The 25,276-nt window shown below is 49.3% G+C and overlaps 1 protein-coding gene across 9 annotated transcripts in view; it reads left to right on the top strand.

The window, feature by feature from the left end:
* KCNN3 (potassium calcium-activated channel subfamily N member 3) overlaps window positions 1-25,276 on the top strand; it is a 174,898-nt gene that overhangs the window by 140,431 nt on the left and 9,191 nt on the right. For 8 of the 9 annotated variants that reach the window (XM_086393021.1, XM_086393020.1, XM_086393019.1 and 5 more), the window contains 4 exons: window positions 1,112-1,253; window positions 8,925-9,035; window positions 18,260-18,387; window positions 19,089-19,158. In XM_086393021.1, the coding sequence (XP_086249147.1) occupies window positions 1,112-1,253; window positions 8,925-9,035; window positions 18,260-18,387; window positions 19,089-19,158 (451 nt within the window). Of the gene's footprint in view, window positions 1-1,111; window positions 1,254-8,924; window positions 9,036-15,344; window positions 15,614-18,259; window positions 18,388-19,088; window positions 19,159-25,276 lie in introns of those variants that run through there. The other variant, XM_086393022.1, reaches the window with a different exon arrangement.

Here is a 25,276-nt window from a genome sequence, read left to right as displayed (position 1 = left end):
CAGGAGTGATGTCCGTGTCGTTCAGGCTTATCCTGTGAGAGAACATTTTGAGAAAAACACCCACCTTCATTCATCTGCCCGGCCACCCCAGGTGCCGCCAGGCCCACCTGCTGCACTCACGCTGGGTCCTAGCTTTTCACAAAGCTATTTCCTCTGCCCAGAACACCCTTCCCCTGGTCCGCCTGGAAAACTCCAGCCTCTGACCAACCCTCCTACGTTGGGGTCAAGATCATTGTCTTTTCCCTCCTGCCCTCCGGGTGCCTTGTCCTTACTCTTCCTCAAATGTCCACATGCTTAAAATGGGCCCTTCCCCTGGGCTGAGAAGCCTAAGGGCAGAGCTGGTATCCTGTTCATCCTTCTATTTCAGTATTTGACACAGAGCCTGGCACACAGCGAGCCTTGGTGTTTGGGGATGAAGGGAGGGACGTGAGGGATGGGGTAGAATGAGTATCGGGCAGAGGGAATGGTGGGAATATGTTTCCAGCTAGTTTCTCCCAGGGCAGGACAGCCACGAGCCTCCGTCCAGCTCAGAAGAGGAGGCCATGCCCCCACGAAGACTCTGGAAACTTCCCTGGAAACAGGTTCAAAAGAACCCCAGCTGCCGCAGCCTCCCTCCAGACACCAGGGAGGTGCCAGTCTTTGGGCTCCATCAACCTTCTTACGGGAAATTGCTAAATGTGTTTGGTGATTTTTTTTGACATTTTCCCTGTTCAGGAGCTTGTGATTTCAGATTAATCACATCCACATACATTTAGACTGTCAGCTTGGAAGGGAAAAATCTAAATTTTATTACTGCATGATTTCATCCAAAGCCATTTTACCAAAAAGGACGTCTGCAATATGGCAATATGGTGCAAATCATGACAAAACATTTTACCGCCGGGACCAAGCTCGTGGGGAGGGGGGGGCGTTGAGGGGGATGGACAGAGAGCTGCAGGCAGGACCTGGGTGGGCAGAGCCTCAACAGCTTCCGTCTCCTGGAGAGCTCTGTGTGCCGCTGTCGCTGCTCTCTCTGCCTCAGCAAATTGTCCTTCTTTGTCCAGGTATGCCCAGAACCGGGAATGGCAGCTGCACTGACTAACTCCTGTCTTCCCCCCCCCTCCCCCGGCAGGTACCATGACCAGCAGGACGTAACTAGTAACTTTCTGGGTGCCATGTGGCTCATCTCTATCACATTCCTTTCCATTGGTTATGGGGACATGGTGCCCCACACGTACTGTGGGAAAGGTGTCTGTCTTCTCACGGGCATCATGGTGAGTATCTGCCGCCGCCCATTACCCTTCCCCACCCGTAGGATGCCGCTAGGAGCGATCCCTTTACGGCAGGTTCGGGGGACCTTCCTTGTCTGGGCGCGGGGCCAGCTGCTAGTTAACGGGCCAGCGTGTGTGTCTGTGTACGTAAAAAGACAGATGTGACATCTGTACAGCTTCTCGCTTTTTCATTTCCTTGTCTGAGATAGGAAGAGGTCCTGGTTCCCGAACAGTTCACGGTCTCCTCACAGACCCCTAGGAATGGGCTGATCGAAGCTGGCCATGGGTCTTACCCTCCACTCCCATCAGGGCCTGCAGTTAATTGTCCTCTTTCCTGTGCCCTGGGCCCCACAGACCTTGGCGCCACATCTCAAAGTGTAGCTAGAACTCACGGGGGCCAGTGCTCTGAGCCGACCATGAGAGACCTAGGTCCTAGCCTGGGTTGGCCACGGGTTTGGTCCCGGTTTGATGAGCTGGCCCTGGGCCAGCTCTTGGCTCCTGCATCCAAATGTTGGGGTGCTGAGCTCCGAGTGCCAGTTCCCTCCCCGTGCTGGCAGCCGGCTAGCCTGTGACAGCGTCCCCATCCCTCCCCAGATGCCCAGCAGCTGTGCTGCCTCCTTCCAAGGTGTACTTTTCCTGCCCCATCACCCTGCCATCCCTAGCCTGACACACACTCGTGCCCATCACATGGCCGCACAGTATGGAGTATGGGAGGGCAATGGGTAGGGAGTTTCAGACCAGAGTCTGAATGCCCATAGCTAGACCTCAGTGTGGACCCAGGCAGGGCACTTAGCCTGCTGGACCTCAGCATTCTCCAGTACGAAGTGCAGATGGGAGGCTGCTCCGCCCTCCTCCCTGGCTGCTGATGAGGGTAGACTGCAGTGCTTATGTTAACGCGCTCTGTCAGCAACAGGGAGCTGCACCCGCCTTCAGGGCTGGCAAGTCCTCAGCGTCCCTACCCCCACTGCTCCTTCACTGGTCGGTCGGGATGAGGGCTTCTTGCCCCTCTCCTTGCTTTCTGACCAGGACAGACAACCGGGCCCTTTGACTTCTTTGACCTCCTTCCCAGAGCAGAGTAAACACGCAGGGTCCTCTTTTCAAAAGAGGAAACTGAGGGTCAGAGAAGACGCAGGAATCTAAGGCTGTGTGTTGGAGCGGGGTGGGGAGGTGTGGGTGGAGATGGAGGGGTACAGGAGGCCCGAAGCTTATTCCTACATCTCATTGGTGGGTCACGGCAGCCCACCCCGAGGAGCCCTCTCTGCACCCCTGTCATCAAAAGCCTTCCAGGGCTCCCTCAGATCTCAGCCATCATCCCCATTTCTCCAGGAGGAAACAAAAGACCCTCCTTCTGGAAGGGAAATGACTCCATCCCACAGTGGGCAGGGGTTTAGCTCCTCACTAGCATGGAGGCCACCTGGGACTGACAGCAGCCAGTTGCTCAGAGCAGCGGAGGCCATGGGGTCAGAGGCCTGGGCTGTGGGGCAGGAGGGCTCTGGCGCTGCCGTGTCATGACTGGACACCGTCCTCTCCCTTTTTGACTGAAACCCAGGGCAGGCACTTATTAGTGGGTCCTGGGCAGGAGTTAATGACAGGCGGCTTAGCACCGGGCTTGGGATAAACCATGGGTAAGTGTAAGGGCTCAGAACAAATACCTCCCGTTGGTTGGTAGGAGTCTGCCTGGCACAGCTCCAGCTGTCACCAGGAAACCAGGGAATGAGTCTTCCTTCCAGAAAAGAATGAAATGCCGCCCGAAGACCAAAGCTTTCCTGTCTCAGAGATGCTCCTGGGGCGCCAGCTATGTGCCTCAGAACCAGCTCTCAGTCTGGCCTGCACGGAGCCCAGCTGCTGATAGGTGAACGGCCCTGCTGGGAGCCTCCGTTATTTTTAAATACTAGCCATTCTCCCTCTCAGCATGGCGCTATGCCCCGGCCAAGAAGCCAGAGCCTGGGAGCCATCATTTCCCTGGTTTCCTCACTCCCGCATCTCTGGGCTTCTGCTCTGGCAGAGCTGGGCGGTGGGCCAGCCAGACCCTGGCCCCTCCCTGCCTTCTCCTGGGGTGTGGTCTTCACACCTGCTTTTGCTCCAGGGGCTTCAGCAGCTGCTTGGAAGAAAGTGTTTGTTCCTTGAGCAGAAAGGTGTGATCAAAGTGGAGAGAATAAACGAGTGAGGAGGAACTGATACCCACCCCCTGTATTAAAAATACAGGACCTGCCTTTCATCTTCTCTTTCTGCATCAGCCCTGCTACACAGATACCTATCTATACACAGGGACAGGGAGCTTCCCTCCACTTGTGTTTTTACCCAAATTAAAATCAGCTGCCTCCCTCTGGGGTCAGGCACAGTGAGGAACCCTGGTGGCTTTTTTTTTTTTTTTTTTCTTACAAATGGGACTTTTCTAGCTGAGTCACTTCTTTCCAGGGTTTCACATGGCTGAGAATCCCTTCCTCCCATCCCCCAGTCTCCCAACACTTTGTACCTCTCCTGATTATTATTGCAAGTGCCTTTACCAAAAGGTAGGGCTTCCTGTTTGGTTACCATGGATACCATGCAGGCCAAGGCAAGGCCTAGTGGGAAGGGAAAGGAAGAATTTGTATGTGCAGGCTGTAAATAGTCTTAATCATTGTTTTCTCTTGGCAATCCCAGTAACGGTGTAATTATCAACCATTAAGCAGGGTATATAATTGTCTGAACAACTTGACATTGTTGGCACAGGCCTGGTGTGTTTGAGAGATTTCACCCACTAAGCGGATATATCAAAGTCCAGCATCTTTCCATAAAGAATTTTATGATGACAGTTACAAGGCAGAGAGAAAGCTGACAATATTTAGTACCCAGAATGGGCCTCGGAAGGCTTTCTGGTTCTGCAGGCATCTGAAAGACTTTTGGGACCCCAAGACTGATTAGTAGGAATCCCATTTCAGTATACAATTTCTAAAGCTGGACTCATTAGGAAAGACCCTGATGCAGGGAAAGATTGAAGGCAAGAGGAGAAGGGGACAACAGAGGATGAGGTGATTAGATGGCATCACTGACTCAATGGATGCGAGTTTGAGCAATCTCTGAGTGATGGTGCAGGACCCGGAAACCTGGCATGCTGCAGTTCATGGGGCTGCAAAGCATTGGACACGACTGAGCGACTGAACCACAGCAGAGCTGGACCGACTCTGTGGACCCTTCAGGAGTTAGGGACAAATGGACAAAAGATTCCAGGATATGTGCTGGGCTGAGCTTTTCCCCTAAGATTTCATGCAAGAGGCTTCTTTGAACTGCAAAAGGAAAGGGATGATGAAGTAAAAGGTGGCACAAATTGAGTCATTTGGGGAGGAGGTAAAGAAGAGGGCTCAGCAAGACATCTGCTTAATGTCAGTTTTAGAAGATGAGCTTCTCCCTGAAACACCTTGGTTTCAAACCAATTGATGTTATTTTAGTTGTTACATGGAATCTGTTGCAGAAACAGAATCCAACTGTAAATCCTCCAGGCTTCCCTCCTCCATTTGTCACTTTCATTTATGTTTTATTTTATTTTATGCTTCTTTAGTTAAGAACACCTCATACTCTTCCCCTTGGGATACTTATTTTTCGAGAGTCTAAGGTTTTCCAGCTGGAAAATGTTTCTTGGAAACAAGAAGTAGGAGGACCAGTGTGAAGGAGACTGGGCCTCTGATTTGGGTCCAAATCCATGGATGAGTTAGGCGTGTTGACCCCAGGCCAGCCACTCCTTTCTCTGTTCACTCCTGCGCTCCCGCTCACTATGTACCTTGGAAAGTACGACCTCATTAGAGGACCCTGTCCCCTCCCACCACTCTCCCATGGAAATAGTGCTGGATAGAGAAGATCCAGGGAATCCAGTTGGTGTCGACTGGGACTCAGGACTTGGCACATCTGAAGGCAAAAATCTGAGTCATGGATCTGCTCCACAGTCTGATCCAGTGCAGCTGCTTACCCTCTTCAGTCCCACTCTGTCCTCTCCTCGAATTCCCCCTCTGCCCACCAGTGATTTCTGAGGTTCTGTGTGAGGACAGCTGGGGCAGCAGGAGTGCTCACATGCCCCAACCAGCCAAGGCCTTGGCACTCTGTCTCTTAAAACCAACCCACATCCTGCCACATCACATGAGCCTTCTTAAACTGTAAACGTGGCCCTACCGGGGTGATAAACTCACCTAAGTAAAAAGGCCCGTTGTCCCCAAAAAAGCAGAAGTAATCATTGGAAGTGAAGTGAAGTGAAAGTGAAAGTCACCGCTCAGTCGTATCCGACCCTTTGTGACCCCATGGACTATATAGTCTATGGAATTCTCTAGGCCAGAATACTGGAGTGGGTAGCCTTTCCCTTCTCCAGGGGATCTTCCCAACCCAGGGATCGAACCCAGGTCTCCCGCATTGCAGGTGGATTCTTTTTTTTTTTTTTTTGGCTTAATACAACAAAGATTTATTTTTTATAATGTCTGATACAGGTTGGGGGGCCAGGCAGCTGTCCTGCATACGGTGACGCAGTGATTCCGATTCTTTACTAGCTGAGCCACAAGGGAAGCCCGAGAATACTAGAGTGAGCTATCAGGGAAGCCCGAAGTAATCATTATACCACTTAAAAGTAAAGACAGCAGGAGGTGGGAGGGGATCCTGCTGACTTTATTTCCTTCATTTCCTCTAAGGAGCCAAAGTTGGCCATTAACTTCTGACCCAAGTCTGAGGCTCCTTGTTCTTCCTGCCTTCCACCCAATTCCCATGAGCCCATCCCTCTTCCCTATTCCCTTCTATTTTCCTTCCTATTTTCACTTCTTCCTTTCCTCTTCTGCTCTCTGTCCCATGCTGTTGAGGAGGCGGCACAACTTGTTGCCTATCTCAGTCTCTGCTCCAACTCTCTCTCTCTCTACATCTTCCCTCTTCCCTTCCTTCCTTCCTTCTTCCTTCTCTCTCTGCCTTCCTCCCTCCCTCTCTTTCTTTCTCTCTCACACACACAGGAGAGGACCAGTCTGGATTTCAGCACCTCGCACCCCACTTTCTGAAGGTTGCTGGTGTCTGACCCCATCTTTGCAAGGTTGCCTGTTAATGGGAATGACCAGATTATGTTTCATTATTGGCTACTTCCCTAACCCATCCAGATGATGGATTTTTCTAAAAGAAAAGTGAAGTTGAAAGTATCCACTGCTATCTATTCGAGTTAGAATTACGGGTTAAGAACAAAGCATCCTTCTGGGAAATATCCACAAGGAAGTCTTGACCTCTTTAAGTTGAAGGAAACTGAGAAATGTCATCTAGTCCAACCTCCTGCCTCCATGCAGAAATGTGTCTTAATCATATAAGATATGTGGTTCCTTAATTAGAACACTCTAGTCGGACAGGACTGAGCGACTTCACTTTCACTTTTCGCTTTCATGCATTGGAGAAGGAAATGGCAACCCACTCCAGTGTTCTTGCCTGGAGAATCCCAGGAACGGGGGAGCCTGGTGGGCTGCCGTCTATGGGGTCTCACAGAGTCGGACACGACTGAAGCGACTTAGCAGCAGCAGCAGCTTCTCTTTAGAACCCCTCTGCATTTAGCAGGCTCGGTTGTAAGCCATGGCAGGAACCATGGAGCAATCCATCTAGCACCTGAAACTTTGGGATTGTGGGTGGTTGATTGCTTTAATGAATTTCCCCAAGTGGCATGACCAGCAAGGAGACTCCTTCAGGCTAATTCTGCCCCCAGCTCTCAGGGATGATTTAAGTAGAGTTTCCCTGGACCCAGGGAGATGAGGGAGCCTGGAGTCAGGGAAGAACCCTCTACATCTGATGTTCTGTTTTTAACACTATGATATATCCCGCTTTTTGGGCGTTTAGCCCAAAGTACTTTTGGAACTCCATACAAAAGAGTGGGATTATATACTCGGTCTGGTTGAGGGGAAATGGATCACACATCTTCCCTCTAGAAGAGCTTTTTAAGCTATTTTTTGCCTTTAGAGGCCTGGCTCAATTGATGACACCTACAGACCAGGCTGTCCAACTGCCCATACCTATCCTTTGAAAACTGGGCACAGAGTCTCCTGCAAGTCACAGATGCCAAGAAAACAGGGCTGTCCCTGAACAAGAAAGGAAAATGAGGTCAGAAAAAGGAAGGTTCATACAGACTCGGTTCTTTTCAGTTTGTTGTTCTAGAAATGGGTCGCTGACCAAACGTACCGAGAAATAGGAGATTGTTTTCATGAGAACCCTTCTAAAAAAGCTAGGGAAAAACATTGCCAACTTCAGCTTTGCCAAAACCTCACACCAGCTAGCCTTTGCCGATCTGTGGCAAAGGAAAAAAAGTGACTATGAGGGAGAGAGTAGGGGACTGATCTGTTATATGCATGTTGCCCAACTCTGATACAGATGATAGTACCTTTGAAAACAGTCTTTATGACTTCCTACACTTTATGCTAGACTGCATGAGTCCCAAAGTTCTTGATGGATTCCTTGAATCCTGGGACCTCAATTGCTAAACTGAGCTCTGTGGCACCTATAATTACTGTTTGGCATCCGGAACATCAGACTGCTGACTTTCCTGAACTCATCATCTTTCCATGAGTAGAGGTCAGGGCAGTGCAGGGCCCCATGTGCAGGAGAGAGGCAATGGTCCCCAAGAGGCATGCGCTGTCTTCCAAGAATCAGGCGAAGGCAGGGCTATCACTGCTGCCTGCAGGAGAAGCAGGGCAGGAGCGGTTCTCTCTTGCCGTCCCTGGCACCCCCCACCCTGTCCCCCAACTCAAGATGCACAGCAAAGAGGACTTCAAAGTCCTTCAGGAGAATATTAGGAGGAGTCCCTTTCTGCTCATTTCTCAGACAGTCAAGCATGTGGCCAGAGGATTAGGAGAGAGAAACTCAGTCTTCAGGAAACTGCCTCTTTTATTCACCCTCCCTGGGCTCCCCTGGAATAGACCTTCCAGAGCAGAGTAGGAACACTGCTCTGGAAAATACTGAGCGCCTTCTGCGCATTCCTTTAAAATCCCGGGTTGAGGCAGATATATTGTTGTCATCTTTAAAATCTCTGCAAGATGGTGAATTCTGGAGCCTCCTGGTGAAAGCAAGAAGGAACTGATATCTTGTGCTGAGTCATAGGCTAGAACTCCTGTGAAAAGACCCAACTGAGGAGCAAGTGCAGTCATTGAGCATATAGACTCTATCCAACTGGGGTTGCCCTGGAAAGCAGTCTCGGGGGGAGGGGAGATGCTTTGCCTCTTCATTAGATCATTTTCAGGAAAACTGTCCACCACCAGCAGATGATCCATCCAGACTGTATGGCTGGTTGTCTTTCCTCCTGCCCTCCCCAGCCCACCCTGCTCTAGACTGGCAGTGGGGCTGGGGTATGGGTGAGGAAGAGGGCGCACATGTGCTGGATTTTCTGTCTTCCCTGCTTAGCCTGGCAGGTGACCGAGCGATTGTCCGGTATTTTATATGACCCCAAGCCTCAGTCCCATCGAGTACCCTGATCCATGAGGAAGTGGCCAGCTCTAGGAAGGCTCGTGTCCCAGAGGTCAACACCTTCGTGGGTGTGGGGATCAGGGTCCTGCTGGGTTTTGTGACTTGGCCTTGACTAGCCAGAGCTCAGGCCTCCACCCCACTCCCAGAACCCCTCGGTGGGCCCGGGGCACATGGAGTCTTTCGCATGAGCCCTGCTTCATTAACGATGTGCTCTCTCCCCGGTCCTCTTGCCCCCCACAGGGTGCCGGCTGCACTGCCCTGGTGGTGGCCGTGGTGGCCCGGAAGCTGGAACTCACCAAAGCGGAGAAACACGTTCACAACTTCATGATGGACACTCAGCTCACCAAACGGGTAAAACACCACTGCCCGTGTCTTAAAGGGGGACCTAAGACCCACCTGGGAGCTGGTCAGAAAGTAGCCACAACAGGGTAGGGCTGCACCGTTCGGTGGAGGTTGAGGGAGCCCCAGACACATGCAAACGGCGGGTGCAGAGTGGCCGTATGCCTCAGCGCTGCAGGCTCCTGTCTTCTTAAATCACCGTGCATGGTTCAGGCAACCAAATAATTTCCCTGATAATTAAATCTATAGCCTACAATGATGTAACCTACTCTCTTGCCTAATGGTACCAAGTAAATCACCCAGCATGAGATGTTTTGGTTTCTGCTTAAATATTTTCATGATTCTCATTAGCAAGGGCAGTAGAAAGTCTTTAAAATGATATTGGAAATGTATCTAAATTCAACCCCTAAAAAAAAATCATTACAGACAATCACTCCTAAATAATGTTCATCAAAATATCATCATCCAATTTTTCCCTTTTGGGTTTTCCAAATAGTGTTTCTCCCTTGTGCCCTTAGGGAAGTGGGTAAGGAGGGTTAAAAACTGATTAAGCAGGAATGGGGGAGATCATTTAGCTGCTAAAAATCTGACATCCCACTGAATTGTCAGAAAAGAGAAGGCCCCTTTAGAAGAGACAGAAGCAAGCCCTCCAGGATAAGAGCAGGCCAAATGAGCAAGGCAGGAGCTGTTTATTTAATGACAGCTTTTATGGAAAATTCTTTAGAGCCTGCAGGCTGAACGAAGGTCAGGAATATGATTTCCTGCAAAAACTCTCCTCTTTCCGAAGTGAGAGAGAAGCAAAAACCTGCGCTGGGGTCTTGGCCACCCTAGCAAGTCTTTTTCATATAGGATTAAAGTGGGGCTGGGAGACCCATGAGCAGCCAGATTTTGATTGGGGTTTTTGAAAGCTGGAGAAAATATTCAGTGATGAATGTTGTGGCACAGTGAAAATGTGTTCGAAATAGAGACAAAGGCAGGAAGGGAGGGGAAAAAAAAGTGAGGGAGAGTGACAGAGGGTGAGCGTGCTCGGGAGGGAGGCAGTGTGGGAGGGGGGAGTTGCCAAGGCTTCTCCAGTTTCTCAGCAGAAGTCTTTATGGTGTTTGATTGTTTGGTCTTTGATTACATGTATTGGATTCTTTAACAAGCCTTTTTAAAGATGTTAAGAAGAAAACGTACAGGCAGATATTCTTCTGTGGTTGACATACAGATGGTTATGTATGCACATTATGGCACTGAGCTGTCCGTGGTACAAAAGAAAACACGATTTGTAGCATCAAGATGGCAGCATTGAGGGCTGTACCCGTGGTAGGCCAGCAGGGTTCCATCCAGGGCCCTGCAACCCAGCTGCTTTCCTTCAGCCCCCTACTATGCATGTAGAAGTCGGGCTAGGAATTGGGCAAATTATCAAAGTTACTGGGGAAAAAAATAATTGCTCAGTTGTGTCTGACTTTTTGCTACCCCAGGGACTGTGACCTGCCAGACTCCTCTGTCCATGGGGATTCTCCAGGCAAGCATACTGGAGTGGGTAGCTATTCCCTTCTCCAGGGGATCTTCCCGACCCAGGGATCGAACCCAGGTCTTCTGCACTGCAGGCAGATTCTTTACCGTCTGAGCCGCAAATATACTTCCCTCTATTCTCCTGGAACAATGTAGTACAGGAGTCAAGGATAAGGGTATTTGGCCCCCAAAACCTTCTCAGAAGCTGTTTCTTAGAGCACAGACATTAACAGCCTCTCTGTTTATTCTATTTGCTTTTGAAACCAAGGATATACTTTGTATTTCATGTTATTCCTTTGTCCTCTTCATTTTTCACTGTTTGAATCAGACACTAGAGGAAAATAAAGTTGAAGAAAGCCAGCTCCCTCCTATGACAAGAAAATAAACAATTTTTCTGCACCATGATTGTAGAAGATGAGGTTGTAGTAGCTAATTTCAGTCTTTCTTTCAAACATAGTCTCTAAAATCCTCTTCAAATCTACTTACTTTTTAAAAACTAGGACTGAAAACCTAATCAACAAATATTTATTGCCCATCCACGAGTACAAGGTACCTTTTTAATCGAATAACATCTCACTTGTCTGAGAACACTTAAATCTGTTGAAATGTTCCTTTAATGTCTAATATCTCTTTCCCAGAGAAACAACCAACACGAAAGGGATGGTTCTCACACAGAGAGGATTCTCAAAGCTGGCAAGACTGGAAAGGTTCTTTTATATAACCTTGATTGAAAGGACACTGGCTGTGAGCTTGGCCTGCTCTGGCTTCAGCTCCCCTTCACCTGATCTCAGAGAAGCCCACCTTCCTTCCCCTGGTGATGCCTCTCTCATCCATCCTCCGTCTTCTCCAAATGGCCCACTGTGTCCAGACGGAGTGGCTCATGGGTCAAACAGATGCTAAGCTTAGTCTACTCATAAGATCTCAGTGAATTCACAGAGAAAGATCCAATCGTGGGAGGAGCTCATTGGGGCATAATTGCAAACCTCCCAGGAGTGGACAATTAGCAGATTTAACTGATAAAAGCCATCTCTTACAAGTACACGCAGCCTTAATTCTTCAAACATCTAAGCAAAAAACGAAAAAGAGGAATTCTAACCTATTAATCATTAAAATATTCAAATTGTTCTAGTCTTTATTGGTAATAAAGGCTTCAGCCCAGCCTTTTTACCATTAGAGTCACACTATTTTTATTCATTTATTTCCCAGGGAGGCAGGGGCAGGTAGGGTGGTGGTCTGGTAGCACAGGGTCCAAACTCATTTTCTGGTTTTCGGAGTCACATGGCTTTCCTTCTCTCGCTTGTATAACTTGTCAACCCTGGCCGCAACATCATTTCTGTATTTAATGCAGTCGGATCTTCCCACATGGACTTTGCAGTGTTACTGCCATTGTTAATCTCGAATTACAATTTACTGCTAACTTCTGGGCTACTAGATAATATATATGTAAATTACACACAGAGAGACTATAAAGAAGATCCTAGATCCTCATCTTTTCTCCCACGCAACACTGCACATCCCCGTGTCTCTGTTTTATGCAATGAAACACATCCATTGCAGCTGGACACCACACCCTGTGTTCTGAGGACACCGAGATGAATAGGAGATAGTCCCTGCCCTCAGACTTACTGCCTGTCCTCTGAGAGCACCTCTCCTTTCTAAAGAGCAAGGTAGCTGCCCATGTACACACTTGGCTTAAGAGGTACCAGGAGATGTTCTGTTTGCCACGCCCACTCTCCACATCAAATCTGCAGACACCTCCATGGTGTGGTGGCACCAGCTGAGGACTGTTATCTCTTCATTCTTTCCATGAAGGGTTCCTGCCTCAAATACTTCATCCAAGTACGTTTCCCCCTGAAGTCAATGGGTAAGACAAAAACCAAACCTGTATCTTCCTAACACTAGTGTCTTCTCCTGACTTCCCTATTAATGACATCATCATTCTTCCAGTCTCCAGGTCTGAAATTTTAGCAGCATCTCTGACTCCTCTCTGCTCTGGTACCCACAGGGGTCCAAACAGCTTCGGAATCTGATTCCACCTGGCTAAATCAGCCTCTCCAGGTCCTCTGGGCACCATACTTCAAGCCACCATCTCAGCCTTGTGCCATTTCAGTTGCTTGCTACCTTCTCATCTCACCTGGATCTCCCTTGCCCAAGTCATCCTGTACTTTATCCTGGTGACTCTTCTTAGATGCTGAGACTTAGCTCTGCACATGCCACCAACCTGCTCAAAAACCTTTCTTAGCCCCCCAGAACCTACTGATCAGTGCTAAAGGAAACTTTTCTTTAATTACAAGCATGTGTCAAAGTTTTATCACAATCCTGCTGGGTAAAAAAAAAAATTTTTTCCAGCAGGCTAATTCAAAGGTTTACTCAGAGAAGGGGTCTTTTATCGGAAGAAACAATTGTAGTCATTATTATACTGGGTACAGAAAATCTGGCAAAGGACACTAGATTCCTGGCTGACAGCCGGTAGGACCCACAAGTGGATTCCCAGAACAGGTCTTAATCTTTTAAGAATTAGTCAGATAATCAATTGAGCAGTTATCAGGAATGCTAATTGTCCCCAGAAGGGAATTATAAATTATATCACCCACTAAAGTTCTGTCTCAGACAGATTGGGTACAGTTTTTCTTTAACAATAGTCATAGGAACATTGAGTTTTTGAGCTGGAAGGTTCTCAGGGATGAGCCTCTCAGGCCCAGAGATAGGCGAGGGGGCCCCCCAGCCATATGCCGTGAGCTGGGTCCCAGCCAGGGCTGCTGTTTGTTCTCAGGCTGGTAGGCAGCTCTCCAGCCATAACCCAGTGGGTTTCCCAGAACAGTTAGTTCCTTGGAATTCAGAATAGTGGTGAGGGTCCCAGGTCTGCTGGAAGAAAAAGCCAGTTTACCTCCAAACAAGCTGAGCATCACATTAATAGCATTATGGAACTAGCCTGCTGAATCCACAGATTCAGGACCGTGTTGCTCTGGGGAGAGACCAGACTCCAGCTTTGAACATGGAAGCACAGTCCTGCCTGCTCCCAGCCCCAGTGTCCTGCCAGCCACAGGAGCCCCCATTTCTTAGTGTTCCGTGAGGGCTTCTGGGCGAGGCAGACAGAGGAGCCTGAAAAGGGAATGTGGAGTAAGATGGGGAGGAAGGAGAGTGAGTGTAAGCAGGGAAAGGAAAGAGATGGCAGCCGCAGGAAGCCAGCAGGCAGTGTGGGGTGGGGTGGAGAGTCAGGGTGGCGGATGCAGAAGAGGGGATGTCCGGGCATAATGGACAACTTCAGTGGAGCATCTGAAGACAGGCCTGACCTGAGGGCTCTCAGACTGGGATGTTACCATCCATTCAGATTTATTCATCTACGTTCAACCTCTAGAACCTCTTGAAGTTGTCCAAGTCACAGCTTCTTGCCAGGCCTGATCTGCCCTCCTGCCTTCCTCCTTTCCCGCTTATCCATCTGCCAGGTGCAAACACCCTCTCCCTGGGATGGAGTGCTGGCAGCCTTGTGGGCATGCTAATATTTCTTCTCTGAGGGCCCCACCAATAGGGCTCCTGGAATTACTCTCCCAGGACTCCCTGTGGCTGCTGGAAGCATGGGGAGGCAGGCAAGAAGGGTGCTTCTCCTCCCGCCTCACACGTTCCTCCTGTAACAACCAGCCCCTCTCCCACATAACACAGAGGAGCAGATTACCCTGCAGAGAGGTGGCCAGAGCAAGTTATGGACATGTATAATACAGCCAAGAGCTCAAGGAACAGACATATGTGTTCTGTGTTTTCTTTCACTGGAGGTGGAGGAAGAAGCTGACATTTGTTGCAGGGGAAGAGCATCAGTAAGGCACCAGGTACGAAGGTGCCGGGCAGCCAGGCTCTGTGCTAAGTGTTTGAAGTGCATTCTCGTTGAATCAACCCTGCAATCCCGTTTCACAGGTCAGAACTTACATCACTCTGTAGCACCCTTCTGTGCTGCAGCTACAGGGCATGCTGGCCCCACAGGATTAGAAGCTCCCTGAGGGCAGAAAGGCTATTGGTTTGTGCCTCCCAGGATTCTTACTTCCTAGAACAGTGTGAGCCCCGTCTTTGGGGTGTGGTAAATGCTTTGGGAAGGAATGAATAAGAAAATTGAGTCTCAGAGAGCTTTCCCAACTGGTCCGAAGTGAAGGTGATCGTTTATTCATCCCCTTGTGAGGTTTTTCTGAGGGCCAGTGGAGCAACATAAACATAAAGTGTTGAGCACAGAGCCGGGCACATAGTAAGCACTCAGTGGATGTTAGCTGTCGGTGCTATATGCAGGATCTTAGTTGGACGACTTTCTTGCCCAGGCCCATGAATCTTTGAGCCCTCCCTGCAGTATATAAGTCACTGAGCCTTTTCTCTGGCCACCATCAGAGTGAAAACACACAGTTTTGGGGAGAGAATGAATGGACCCACAGAAACAATTAGCTCACGTACTACGGATTTGGGGGATGGAATAGCCAGTCTTCATGCACAAACAACCCTCTTCTAACTATTCCTGAGTCCATCAGATCATGGCCAAGCTTACCCAGACCTTCCCAGTTCCCTGACCCACCCAGTCTCACCCCCAGAGTATCTTTGGGCCCTGATGCCCCTGCCCATCAGGAGCGCTCAGTAGGTACCCAAACCCCCATCATGAAACAGTGCTTGGGAACCCTGGGAAGCTCAGGGAATCCCAGGAGGTGCACACGACCTCTGCCGCTTCCGACCTCAGTGATGCCCAAAGCAATCAGCCAGGGGAATTGGAGGGAGAACCTGGTCACAATAGCATTTACTGTCGACTCGGGAAAGCACAGTGCAGTTAAAAGCCTATTTCTTTTTCTCTTGCAGATATTGATCTACTTAGCTTTGTGCCAGGCTGTTTGCTGACAATTAATTCAGAGTCAGCACCAAGGCTCGCATTTAACATCGCTTTCCCGAATACGCGGGGGCCTCCTGTTCAAACCCATAAAGACGCTGTGACTGCTTCGCTCAGCTACCCAGGCTGTGCTGTGGGTTTAGTACCTTATATTTGGGCTGAAGTTAAGTGCAGGACCTGGACTCCCTGTGCTGTCATATGCTAAGTGAGGGCCGGGATGATTAAAAACAAATCTAATGTCCTTTCCAGTTCCTTGATCCTGGAAAACAGGAAATAATTTTGTTTGCGTAGAGATGACATCTCGTCAGGTCTTTCTTCAGACCACGTGAAAACCTAATGGTCTTTTTGGACCTGGCTCTTGTTTTGACTCTGCCATTAGCTAGCTGTGGGATTCTGATCCTCACATCCTATCTATCTCTGGAACTGCCATTTCCTCATATTCTCAGTGGGAATTTGGGCCAGATGATGATAACTAACATCTTTCCGGTACTTTACAGTTTCTATAACACTTAAATTCACATTGACTCAGTTTGCCATTTATAACTTTATGGTCTTCGTCTGTGCCTCCGTTTCTTCATCTGTAAAATGGGGATAATATGAGTACCTGCCTGAGAGGGTTGTTGTGAGATTAAATGCATTTGCACGTAAGTGCCCAGTAAATGTTCACTCTTAGCACCATCAGCACCATGGTAATTGCCTCCTAGGGGCCTCAAAACAAACCTTAAGGTAAGGATTTACTTTTCCCATCTTATGGATAATTAAGCACTTACTCCTAAACTGGCAGAACAAGGATTTACCTGCAGGTTTTCCACTTTCCAGTACTGCTGCCCCACCATCACAGAGACCGATGTCAGGGGCTCATCCACGCTGATGTTCCGTGCCTTTATTAGTGTTCCAGGGATGAGACTTGAATAAGTGGGGCTCTGCCAGTCACCCTGAATGCTGGGGCAGGCTTTTCCCTCCTATTCTTCTGGGAGGCTCTCCTAGGATGCTACATGCCTCGGAAAACTGAAGAAACCACCTGTCAAGTTGCCCTCTCCCTACAGATGGGCGGCGAGAGGAGGCCCTCCACAAAGAGGCCCTCCCTTCTATGCTTCCTCTTTTGCCAGGAGGCTGACGTCCACTCTAGCCCCTGAAGAGAACCCCCGTGATGACCCCCACCTCTTCTTCCCCCCTCCTCACCTGGACACTCACCGTTTCCAGCTTCCACTCACCACCACCTGCTTCCTCTCAGGCAAGAAAGTGCCAGAGGTGGGCAATTAAGTCATTTAAAACCATTTTCATGGGAGATTTTTACTGAGCAGAAAAGCAGTATTTATGTCACTTAGACATTTCTGAGAAGACCTAGCTGTTCTTTTAGAACATCACTTCAGCGCCAATGAAAAATATAATCCAGCCTTCGTAATAAATTTTTTAAACACACACACAAAAGTTATCAGCCTACAAAACAATGTTTCCTAAGCCTTCCCACACGTCTCAGTATTTTAACAACGTCCCATCTGTTGATGTCAGTCTGAAGAAGCAGGCCTGTACTCTCCAATTTTATTAAAATCTTTTCTGGCTAGTAACCTGATTTCTACTAGGCTGGCCTACTTACTTCCAGGCCCTGGGCCTGTGGGCCTGTGCCAGTGTGCATGGCTGATGGAAATGGGAACAGTTCATCAAAAATCTGTTTAGCGTGTGCTTAATAAGAAATGTTTCCTCTTGCTCTTGTTACTAATTGCTGAAGATGTCTGTGTTTGGATTAAAACTTTGTCCCCTGCCATCTGGATGCCATTGATATGTCTCAGTTCCATCGTGAGCTGGATGATATCAGTGGTTTCCATGTCAACAGATGACAGCGTCATATGTGGAAATGTGTGATTGCAGTACAGAGAAGGAGCCAGCCTGCGGAAGGAAGCAGCTCTGGTTTCACACCAAAATATCTTCACTGATTTGCAGACCCTTCTTGGAAATGATGTCAGTTTTATGCCAATTATATGTAAAGTTGCAGTGTAACTGATTTGGGCCATTTGGGAAAGGAAACAATGGACTTGTTGATACCTAGAGCTCCATTTGGTGGGAAAGATTTCCTCAAAGAGGCCTTGTAAAATCTGCAGCTGAAGTGAAATCAGTCAGACAGAAAAAGACAAACACCGTATGATATCACTTACACGTGGAATCTGAAAAAGACAACAAACTAGTGAATATAACAAAAAAAACGCAGACTCACAGATAAAGAGAACAAATTAGTGGTTCCCAGTGGGGAGGCAGGGGGGTGACGTAGCAGCCGGGGAGTGGGAGATGCAAACTCCTGAGTGTAAGATAGGCTCAGGGACATATAGGACAGCGTGGGGAGTGGAGCTGATGTTCTGTAATAACTGCAAGTGGAAAGTAACCTTTACATTTTTAAAAATAAATTTTAGTTACATTTTAAACGATTTTTAAAGAAATACAATCTCTAGCTGATAGGAAATCTGTTTACTCTCAGAATCCAAGAGATGTGCCGTGTGCACTAAATAAAAATCCCGTGTAGAGCATGGGACTCTGCATCCAAGGGCAGCAGTGGTACATATTTATCTATTCAAAGTGTACCCCAGGCCTCCAGGCCTCGGTAAGGCAGCCTATCTAAATATAGCAACAGCAGAGGAGAGGCAGTCCCAAAATAATTAAGAGAAAAAGGCACTCCTTAACTTCAGCCTCCAGTCTACTGTATCCAATACAGGATTAATGAGAGATGAATTTTCATCATCCTTTCTGAGAGTTCATGCTTTGATTAAGGAAAAAGATCATTGCAGACTCATTTCCTTGCCAAATCGACTCTCTCGGCAGACCGCCCCCCCAACACGTGTCATGTGAAGCTAGGAACACTCACCTGATAGTCACCTGCTTATTTGCTTTTCCTTAGATCAAGAATGCTGCAGCCAATGTCCTTCGGGAAACGTGGCTAATCTACAAACACACAAAGCTGCTAAAGAAGATTGACCACGCCAAAGTCAGGAAGCACCAGAGGAAGTTCCTGCAGGCTATCCACCAGTGAGTGTGCCCGGGCGGCCAGGCCGCCAGCTGACCAACGGAGGAGCGGCGGGCCCCATGCCCCGCCGGCGTCCGCTCACACGCTTAGAGGAGCGGGAGAGAGCTATTCTGTTCCACTTAACAAGCACAGGGGGTGGTGAACTGGATCCAGATCAGTCTGTTTATTCATTTATTGCACCCGGCCCTGCCAGACATTGGACAGGCTGCCATGGAAGGTAAAAGCTAGATAAGAGCCTCAGGGAGCTCTCACAGTGTACATATGCACACATACATCACATTACAACTGGAAGCAGAGCAAATTGTGATCAGTGCTTTCTATAAGCTAAGTACTTTAAAAAGTATAGTGGAGTTTTAAAAGTAGAGGATGAAAACGTTTAGTCTGACCTGGAAGTTTCGGGAAACCCTGAAAGGCTGAGCATAAGACCTTCAAGGTGGAAGGCACAGCCTTGATAAAGGCATGGAAGCTGGGACATGATCTGAGAGTGGTGGGCAAGCTATAGTGACTAGAGGCAAGCATCCATGGAGATGAGTTTGCTTCCTTGGGGACCTGCCAAGCCCTTGATTCTGGTCAGTTGTCACCCATGTTTAAGGTCCTGGGCTGGGTTCCAAAACCAGATGAATTGACATGGATGTGGAATCAGCTGGTGGGGTGAACCCAGCATGCACTTAAAGAGTATGGCTCTTACGACTGTTTCCCACAGACTGAGGAGCGTCAAGATGGAGCAGAGGAAGCTGAGTGACCAAGCCAACACCCTGGTGGACCTTTCCAAGGTGAGTGGAAGAATCCAAAGACCTCATAAAGGGTTCTCAGACGCTGGCCTTTCATCTGCTCAGGTGTGGCTGTGAGGAAGTGGCCATGGCTAAACTGGACAGACCAGGAAAGTTAAGGCCACTTCCTCCTTCCTTAAAAAATAATCTAGGTTCAAGTTCTTGACATTTGCAAGCTACTAGTGTGTGTTATCGGAGAAGGCAATGGCAAGCCACTCCAGTACTCTTGCCTAGAAAATCCCATGGATGGAGGAGCCTGGTAGGCTGCAGTCTATGGGGTCGCTACAAGTTGGACGCGACTTCACTTTCACTTTTCACTTTCACACAATGGAGAAGGCAATGACAACCCACTCCAGTGTTCTTGCCTGGAGAATCCCAGGGACGGCAGAGCCTGGTGGGCTGCCGTCTATGGGGTCGCACAGAGTCGGACACGACTGAAGCGACTTAGCAGCAGCAGCAGCAGTGTGTGTTACTGACTTTGAAAACCTGGCGTGTGTTCCTTCAGTTCTATAGCTTAGGTCAGGCTTTGCTGGGAATTGATGGACTGTGCTAAGAGTTGACTCATTGGAAAAGACTCTGATGCTGGGAGGGATTGGGGGCAGGAGGAGAAGGGGACGACAGAGGATGAGATGGCTGGATGGCATCACCGACTCGATGGACGTGAGTTTGAACTCCGGGAGTTGGTGATGGACAGGGAGGCCTGGCGTGCTGCGATTCATGGGGTTGCAAAGAGTCAGACACGACTGAGCGACTGATCTGAACTGTAGTCCGTTCAGTGCGTTGCTTGATTAGCTGTACACTGAGTCTGCACAGGGTGAAGCTCACTGATAAGACCAAATGGTGATGATGGCGATGCTGCTGGTCTAGGTCACACCTAGAAGGATCCTTCTGATTTGTGGTTATAATCGTAAGCTCATTTTCCTGCATCCTTCAGTCCTCACAGCTCAAGCTTTTCTGGCCCCCAGTCAGGAGCGGGGGGAGGTGCATTTCTTTCTACCTCATGAAGATGCCAAAGAAGAGAGCCCTCCTTTCAGAGCCCTACAGTCGTTCTGCATTTCTGGCCCTGAATTGCCACAAATACTGTAAAGAAACTCGCTCCTTTTGCGAATCTCTGGACTGAAAGAATCGGAGGCTGCACCGCTGGCAGAGCTGAGTGTAGGCGCCACTGAAGAAAGGACCTCCCCTCCTCAGCTCCTCCTCCTCATTGCCTCTTGATAGAAATTGTATGTCAAGCGTATAGCCCAGGGCCAGGCTGGCAGAACATTCCAGCAGATGTCAATTATCATCACGGAACACGTTCCTTGAGTAAGCAAGAGAAACTCCCTCAGGCAAATTAAACCCCCTTTGAAAAGAGGGTGTAATCAGAGAAATTGCCGGTTCCTGGGCCACGTGCAGTGCCTTGTTCAATGAAGGGATCAGGCCAGAGAAAGGATCTCCCAAGCTTGGGAGGACTTTAATCAGGGAATGTGTGGCTGGCATGGGTTGGGAGAAGCCCACAGGCCTGTTTGTCTTTGCAGGGGGTGCTGAGGTAGACTGAGGTTTCCTGTGAGCCTGGAGGAGGCAAGAATGTGAATGGAATGCCCGAATGCAGAAGGGAACCCCTCACCAGGGTCTAGCGTGCGTTGCTCAACACTCTTGGCTCTTAGTGTCAGAAACCCTTTGGAAGTAGATTTAAAAATGTAGGTGTTTAAGAATACAAGGAAGTCTCATTCCAGGCAGAACCTCAGGGCAGGCATGTGGTTAGACTTCAGGAAAGAACTAACCAGAAGTGGACCTCACCCCAGGAAATAGGTGCCCACCCTCTCTTCTCTCTCGTGTTCAAGTGCCTGCATCAGTTCTCTCTTTCTTCCTCTCCCCCATTTCCTGACAACTTTCTATGCCCCTTGTCTCCCTGGCAGGCCCCTATCCAGAGAGTCCATGTTCTAGTTCTAGCCACAGGCAAAGACAAATTGACTGGCCTCCTATTGGTCTTAATTCTAAATTCTCAGAAGGGATGAGATTGCTGGCCAATCTGGGTCACATGTTCACCCTCAGACCAATCACCTGAGGCCAGGAGGAGGGTCAGGTAAGGCAAACATGGCTGGGGAACCCATGCTGGGGGATGCAGGAATGGTCACCAAGCCCCAAGATATTTCTTTAACAAGTAGCCGTATTTCTGCCTCTGTCACCTGGTAGGACACTCTGTGGCTAGAGTTCTCCTGGAAATAGTGGACACCCTGGACTTTCAAGCCTGCATTTCTTCATTGTCAGTCACTGCCTATCACAGAGATGGGGCTCCTGCAGAGCAGACTGGGTGAAGCAAACTCCATTAATTGGAAAGAGGCTCACAGAAACTGGGTGGGAAAACTAAACCATCGATAACTGGAAAGAAAGGCTGTGGAGGAAAGGGTTAAGGGAAGGTGTCTGCTGGGCTGCAGGGGTGGTGTGAACTCTGCCACGCTTCATCTTTCCTCCCAGGAGGCTCAGCCAAGGTCCTGGCAGCAGCCTAGCATCTTTCACACTGGTCCACATTCCCCCCTGGCATCTTGTCGCCAAGCAACAAAACAGGGGAGACAATAATAACACGGTGTTCTCTCCTTTCCTCTCTGCGCTTTGTCCGCCCAGCTCACCACTTCCCACCCCTGTCCTGTGGTCCTCTTGAGATTCAGAAAAGAGCATGTGGCCTCCAAATATCACTTGCTCTACGGAAGAGCTCTCTTGTAAGGTGGCAGAGTTGGGGGGCCGGGGAGGGGTGTGTGTGCTGGGGCTCTTTATACCTAGCTTCAGTGTCTTCCATTGAGATGTAAAACTCCTTCCCCACATCTGAGGCTCAACTGATCAGATAAGGTGATATCTGTGAAAATGCTCCAAAAACTATAATGGTTCTGCACCCGGTAGTTCTGATTAGAAATCTAGATGAGGAAACCAAGATCCCAAGGAACAAAGAGACCATCCCAAGTTCGGTCTGTTGGCGAGCTGCCATGCTGGGGCTGGGACCCAGGGGCCCAGACTCAGTCCAGAGCTCGCCAGGGTGCCCCTGCAGGCAAATCCATTCGTGGTTTTGTACATTCCGGGAAGAACATGCACCTTGAGGAGCTTCTGTGAATGTTAATTAATAAAGGAAGCACTGCCACCCCTAAACACCCTCTCCTCCGAGAGGGCCACAGTAGAGTCCTGCCCTGGAGAAGTCACAGCTGCCTCATTCCTTCTGGGGCTGCAGCCAGTTTCCTGGTGGGAAGGTATCGCGTGTGCGTGCTTAGTTGCTCAGTCATGTCCGACTCTGTGCAACTCCATGGACTGTAGCCTGCCAGGCTCTTCTGTTCATGAGGTCTCCCATGCAAGAATACTGGAAGGGGTTGCCATTTCCTCCTCCAGGGGATCTTCCCGACCCAGGGCTTGAGCCCACGTCTCCTGCACCTCCTGCATTGGCAGGTGGGCTCTTTACCATGTGCCACCAGGGAAACTCTGGGAAGGTATCACTACACTCTCAATGCCCCTTCTCCTATCTCCCCTCTGGCTTCTCACATTTTGCCACCTCTAACTCTTTTTTCATTCGCCTCACTTCCTATTCCCTTGGCCCCTGCCTGCACCCATGGTTTCTGCATCTTCCTGGAGTAACTTGAAATTTCAGGTGAAATAGGATCAGAGTGTCACTGGCAAATGACCAGAGCCACAGTACCTGCAGGTGAGGCTTGGAGGGTACAAAGCAACAGCAAACCCAGCTCTGCCCTTGCAGCCACTGCTGCCGCTGCTAAGTCGCTTCAGTCGTGTCCGACTCTGTGAGACCCCATAGACGGCAGCCCACCAGGCTCCCCCGTCCCTGGGATTCTCCAGGCAAGAACACTGGAGTGGGTTGCCATTTCCTTCTCCAACGCATGAAAGTGAAAAGTGAAAGTGAAGTCGCTCAGTCGTGTCCGACTCTTAGCGACCCCATGGATTGCAGCCCACCAGGCTCCTCCGTCCACGGGATTTTCCAGGCAAGAGTACTGGAGTGGGTGCCATTGCCTTCTCTATGCAGCCACAGAAACACCCAACAATGTGTTCCTGAAGTCTCCCAAGAATCTTGCTCCCAAGTCTAATGCCACTTGTTAATTTCCAAGGAGAAATGTGACTGTCATGTTGATAAAGTCCCTACAGACCAACCCAGGAAGCCAAATTATAACCAAAAAGTTGCCTGATAAGAGTAGAGTCAGAACCATGATGGTAGTGAATGGAACAAAAGTGGTTTCATTTCAATTGAATGAATTGCATTTGCAGGATCATTAGATGTGCAGTGGGCAGGACTTTGTACTGGTGAGAGGGGGGCCAGGAGAGGACGGTGCCCGGGTTTCAGGTGGGAACAGCGTGAGTGAACGGCCTCTCCTAGGGGTAAGGAGCACTGGCAGAGAACAGAGGTAGAACGGAAGATGGCGCACTTGGAGTGAGTTGCATTTGTTTAGTATTCCGCTGACCTGGTTTATACTTCAGGCCCAGAAGACGAGTTTATTACTCTCAAGTTGTATTTTATTTGCAGTTCCCTGGAGGTACTCCATGTCTGCTCTCCTGCTCTCACAACCTCGTTCAGGGTTCATTCACAAAAACTTCCTGAGCACCTGCTCTCCAGAGGTGGGCCCTGGGCTGGGCCCCCACGGGACTCTTCTCTCCTTTCCTTCAGCCACTCAGGTCTCAGCAGGAAACACTGGGAAATCTTCTAGTTATATGGAAATAAGTTGTGGTACAAGAGGTCTTCTCCCATCAGTTAAACTTTTACATTGGCTGAAGAATGGAAGGGCAGAGGTTTCCCCCTGAGACAGCACTTCATTCATTCACTAGTTCTACCAACAGCTTTTGGTGCTGACCATGTGCAACAGATCCCCTTGCTAGGCACATCTATGAATATTTATTCTTCAAAAAATGTTAGCTGAGCATCTCTTATGTGCCAGATACTATTTTAAGTCCTTGGGACACGTCAGTGAACACAATAGGCAAAGGTCCCCGCCCTGGAGGGGATTTCATTCTAGTGGGAGAGGGCAGACAATATGCAAAAGAAACAGCAGATAGTTAGTGTATTAGAAGACAACATCAAAGAAAGGAAAGCATTGAGCAGGGTTAGCGGGTCAGGAGTGGAGTGGGGACAAGGTGCCTTATTAACAGGGGCGTGGGGGAGGGGAGGGGATTTTTTTTTTAATTGGAGTCTACTTGCTTTACAATGTTGTGTTAATTTCTGTTGTATAGCAACGTGAATCAGTCATATGCATACATATATCCCCTCCCTTTAGAGCCTCCCCCCTGCCCCCATCCCACCCCTCTGCTGCTGCTGCGTTGCTTCAGTCGTGTCCGACCCTGTGCGACCCCATAGACGGCAGCCCACCAGGCTTCCCCATCCCTGGGATTCTCCAGGCAAGAACACTGGAGTGGGTTGCCATTTCCTTCTCCAATGCATGAAAGTGGAAAGTGAAAGTGAAGCCGCTCAATCGTGTCCGACTCTCAACGACCCCATGGACTGCAGCCTACCAGGCTCCTCCGTCCATGGGATTTTCCAGGCAAGAGTACTGGAGTGGGGTGCCATTGCCTTCTCCATCCCACCCCTCTAGGTTATCACAAAGCACCGCTATGAGCTCTGTATGCTATACAGAGCTTCCCACTAGTATCTGCTTTAAACATGGAAGTATATATATGTCAGTGCTACTCTCTCAATTTGTCCCACCCTTTCCTCCTGTGGGGAGGTGATTTTTAAGGGAGGTTTAGAGGAGGTGAGGCTGTCGGCCATGGGATGTGTATGGGGTGAGTACTGGTGATGGGCGGGTCCCAGGACACTGGGAGATGGCACGAGAGCAGGATGTTTACTGGGGGGCAGTGTCAGGACCATACCTGTCAGAGAGAGAGGCGGGTAGAACGTGGCAGAAAGAAAGTCTGAGCCATGATACGATAGACAAAGTCTTCGACTGGCCCACGGCAGTTCCCAAGGTGGACTGGCCCTTCAGAGGTGTCCCAAATTGAGGCAATGTCTGTTCTTGACCAGGCAGGAGAGGCGCTATAATCTCTGCAAGGCGGCTCCCTTTCACTGCAACTCAGGCCAGAGTGAGTTTCTTCAGATAATCGTACATTCTGGCGGCGGTGTTGAAAGTGAGCAGGGGGCGGAGCAATGACTTCATTACTATGT

Source organism: Bos grunniens, chromosome 3 (genome assembly GCF_055505025.1).
Source record: "Bos grunniens cultivar Pamir isolate PY7600 chromosome 3, Bosgru_T2T1.0, whole genome shotgun sequence".
In the NCBI taxonomy this organism is placed as follows: domain Eukaryota; kingdom Metazoa; phylum Chordata; class Mammalia; order Artiodactyla; family Bovidae; genus Bos; species Bos grunniens.
Note: the sequence above shows the minus strand (reverse complement) of the source record. Positions and strands in the feature narration are given on the sequence as shown.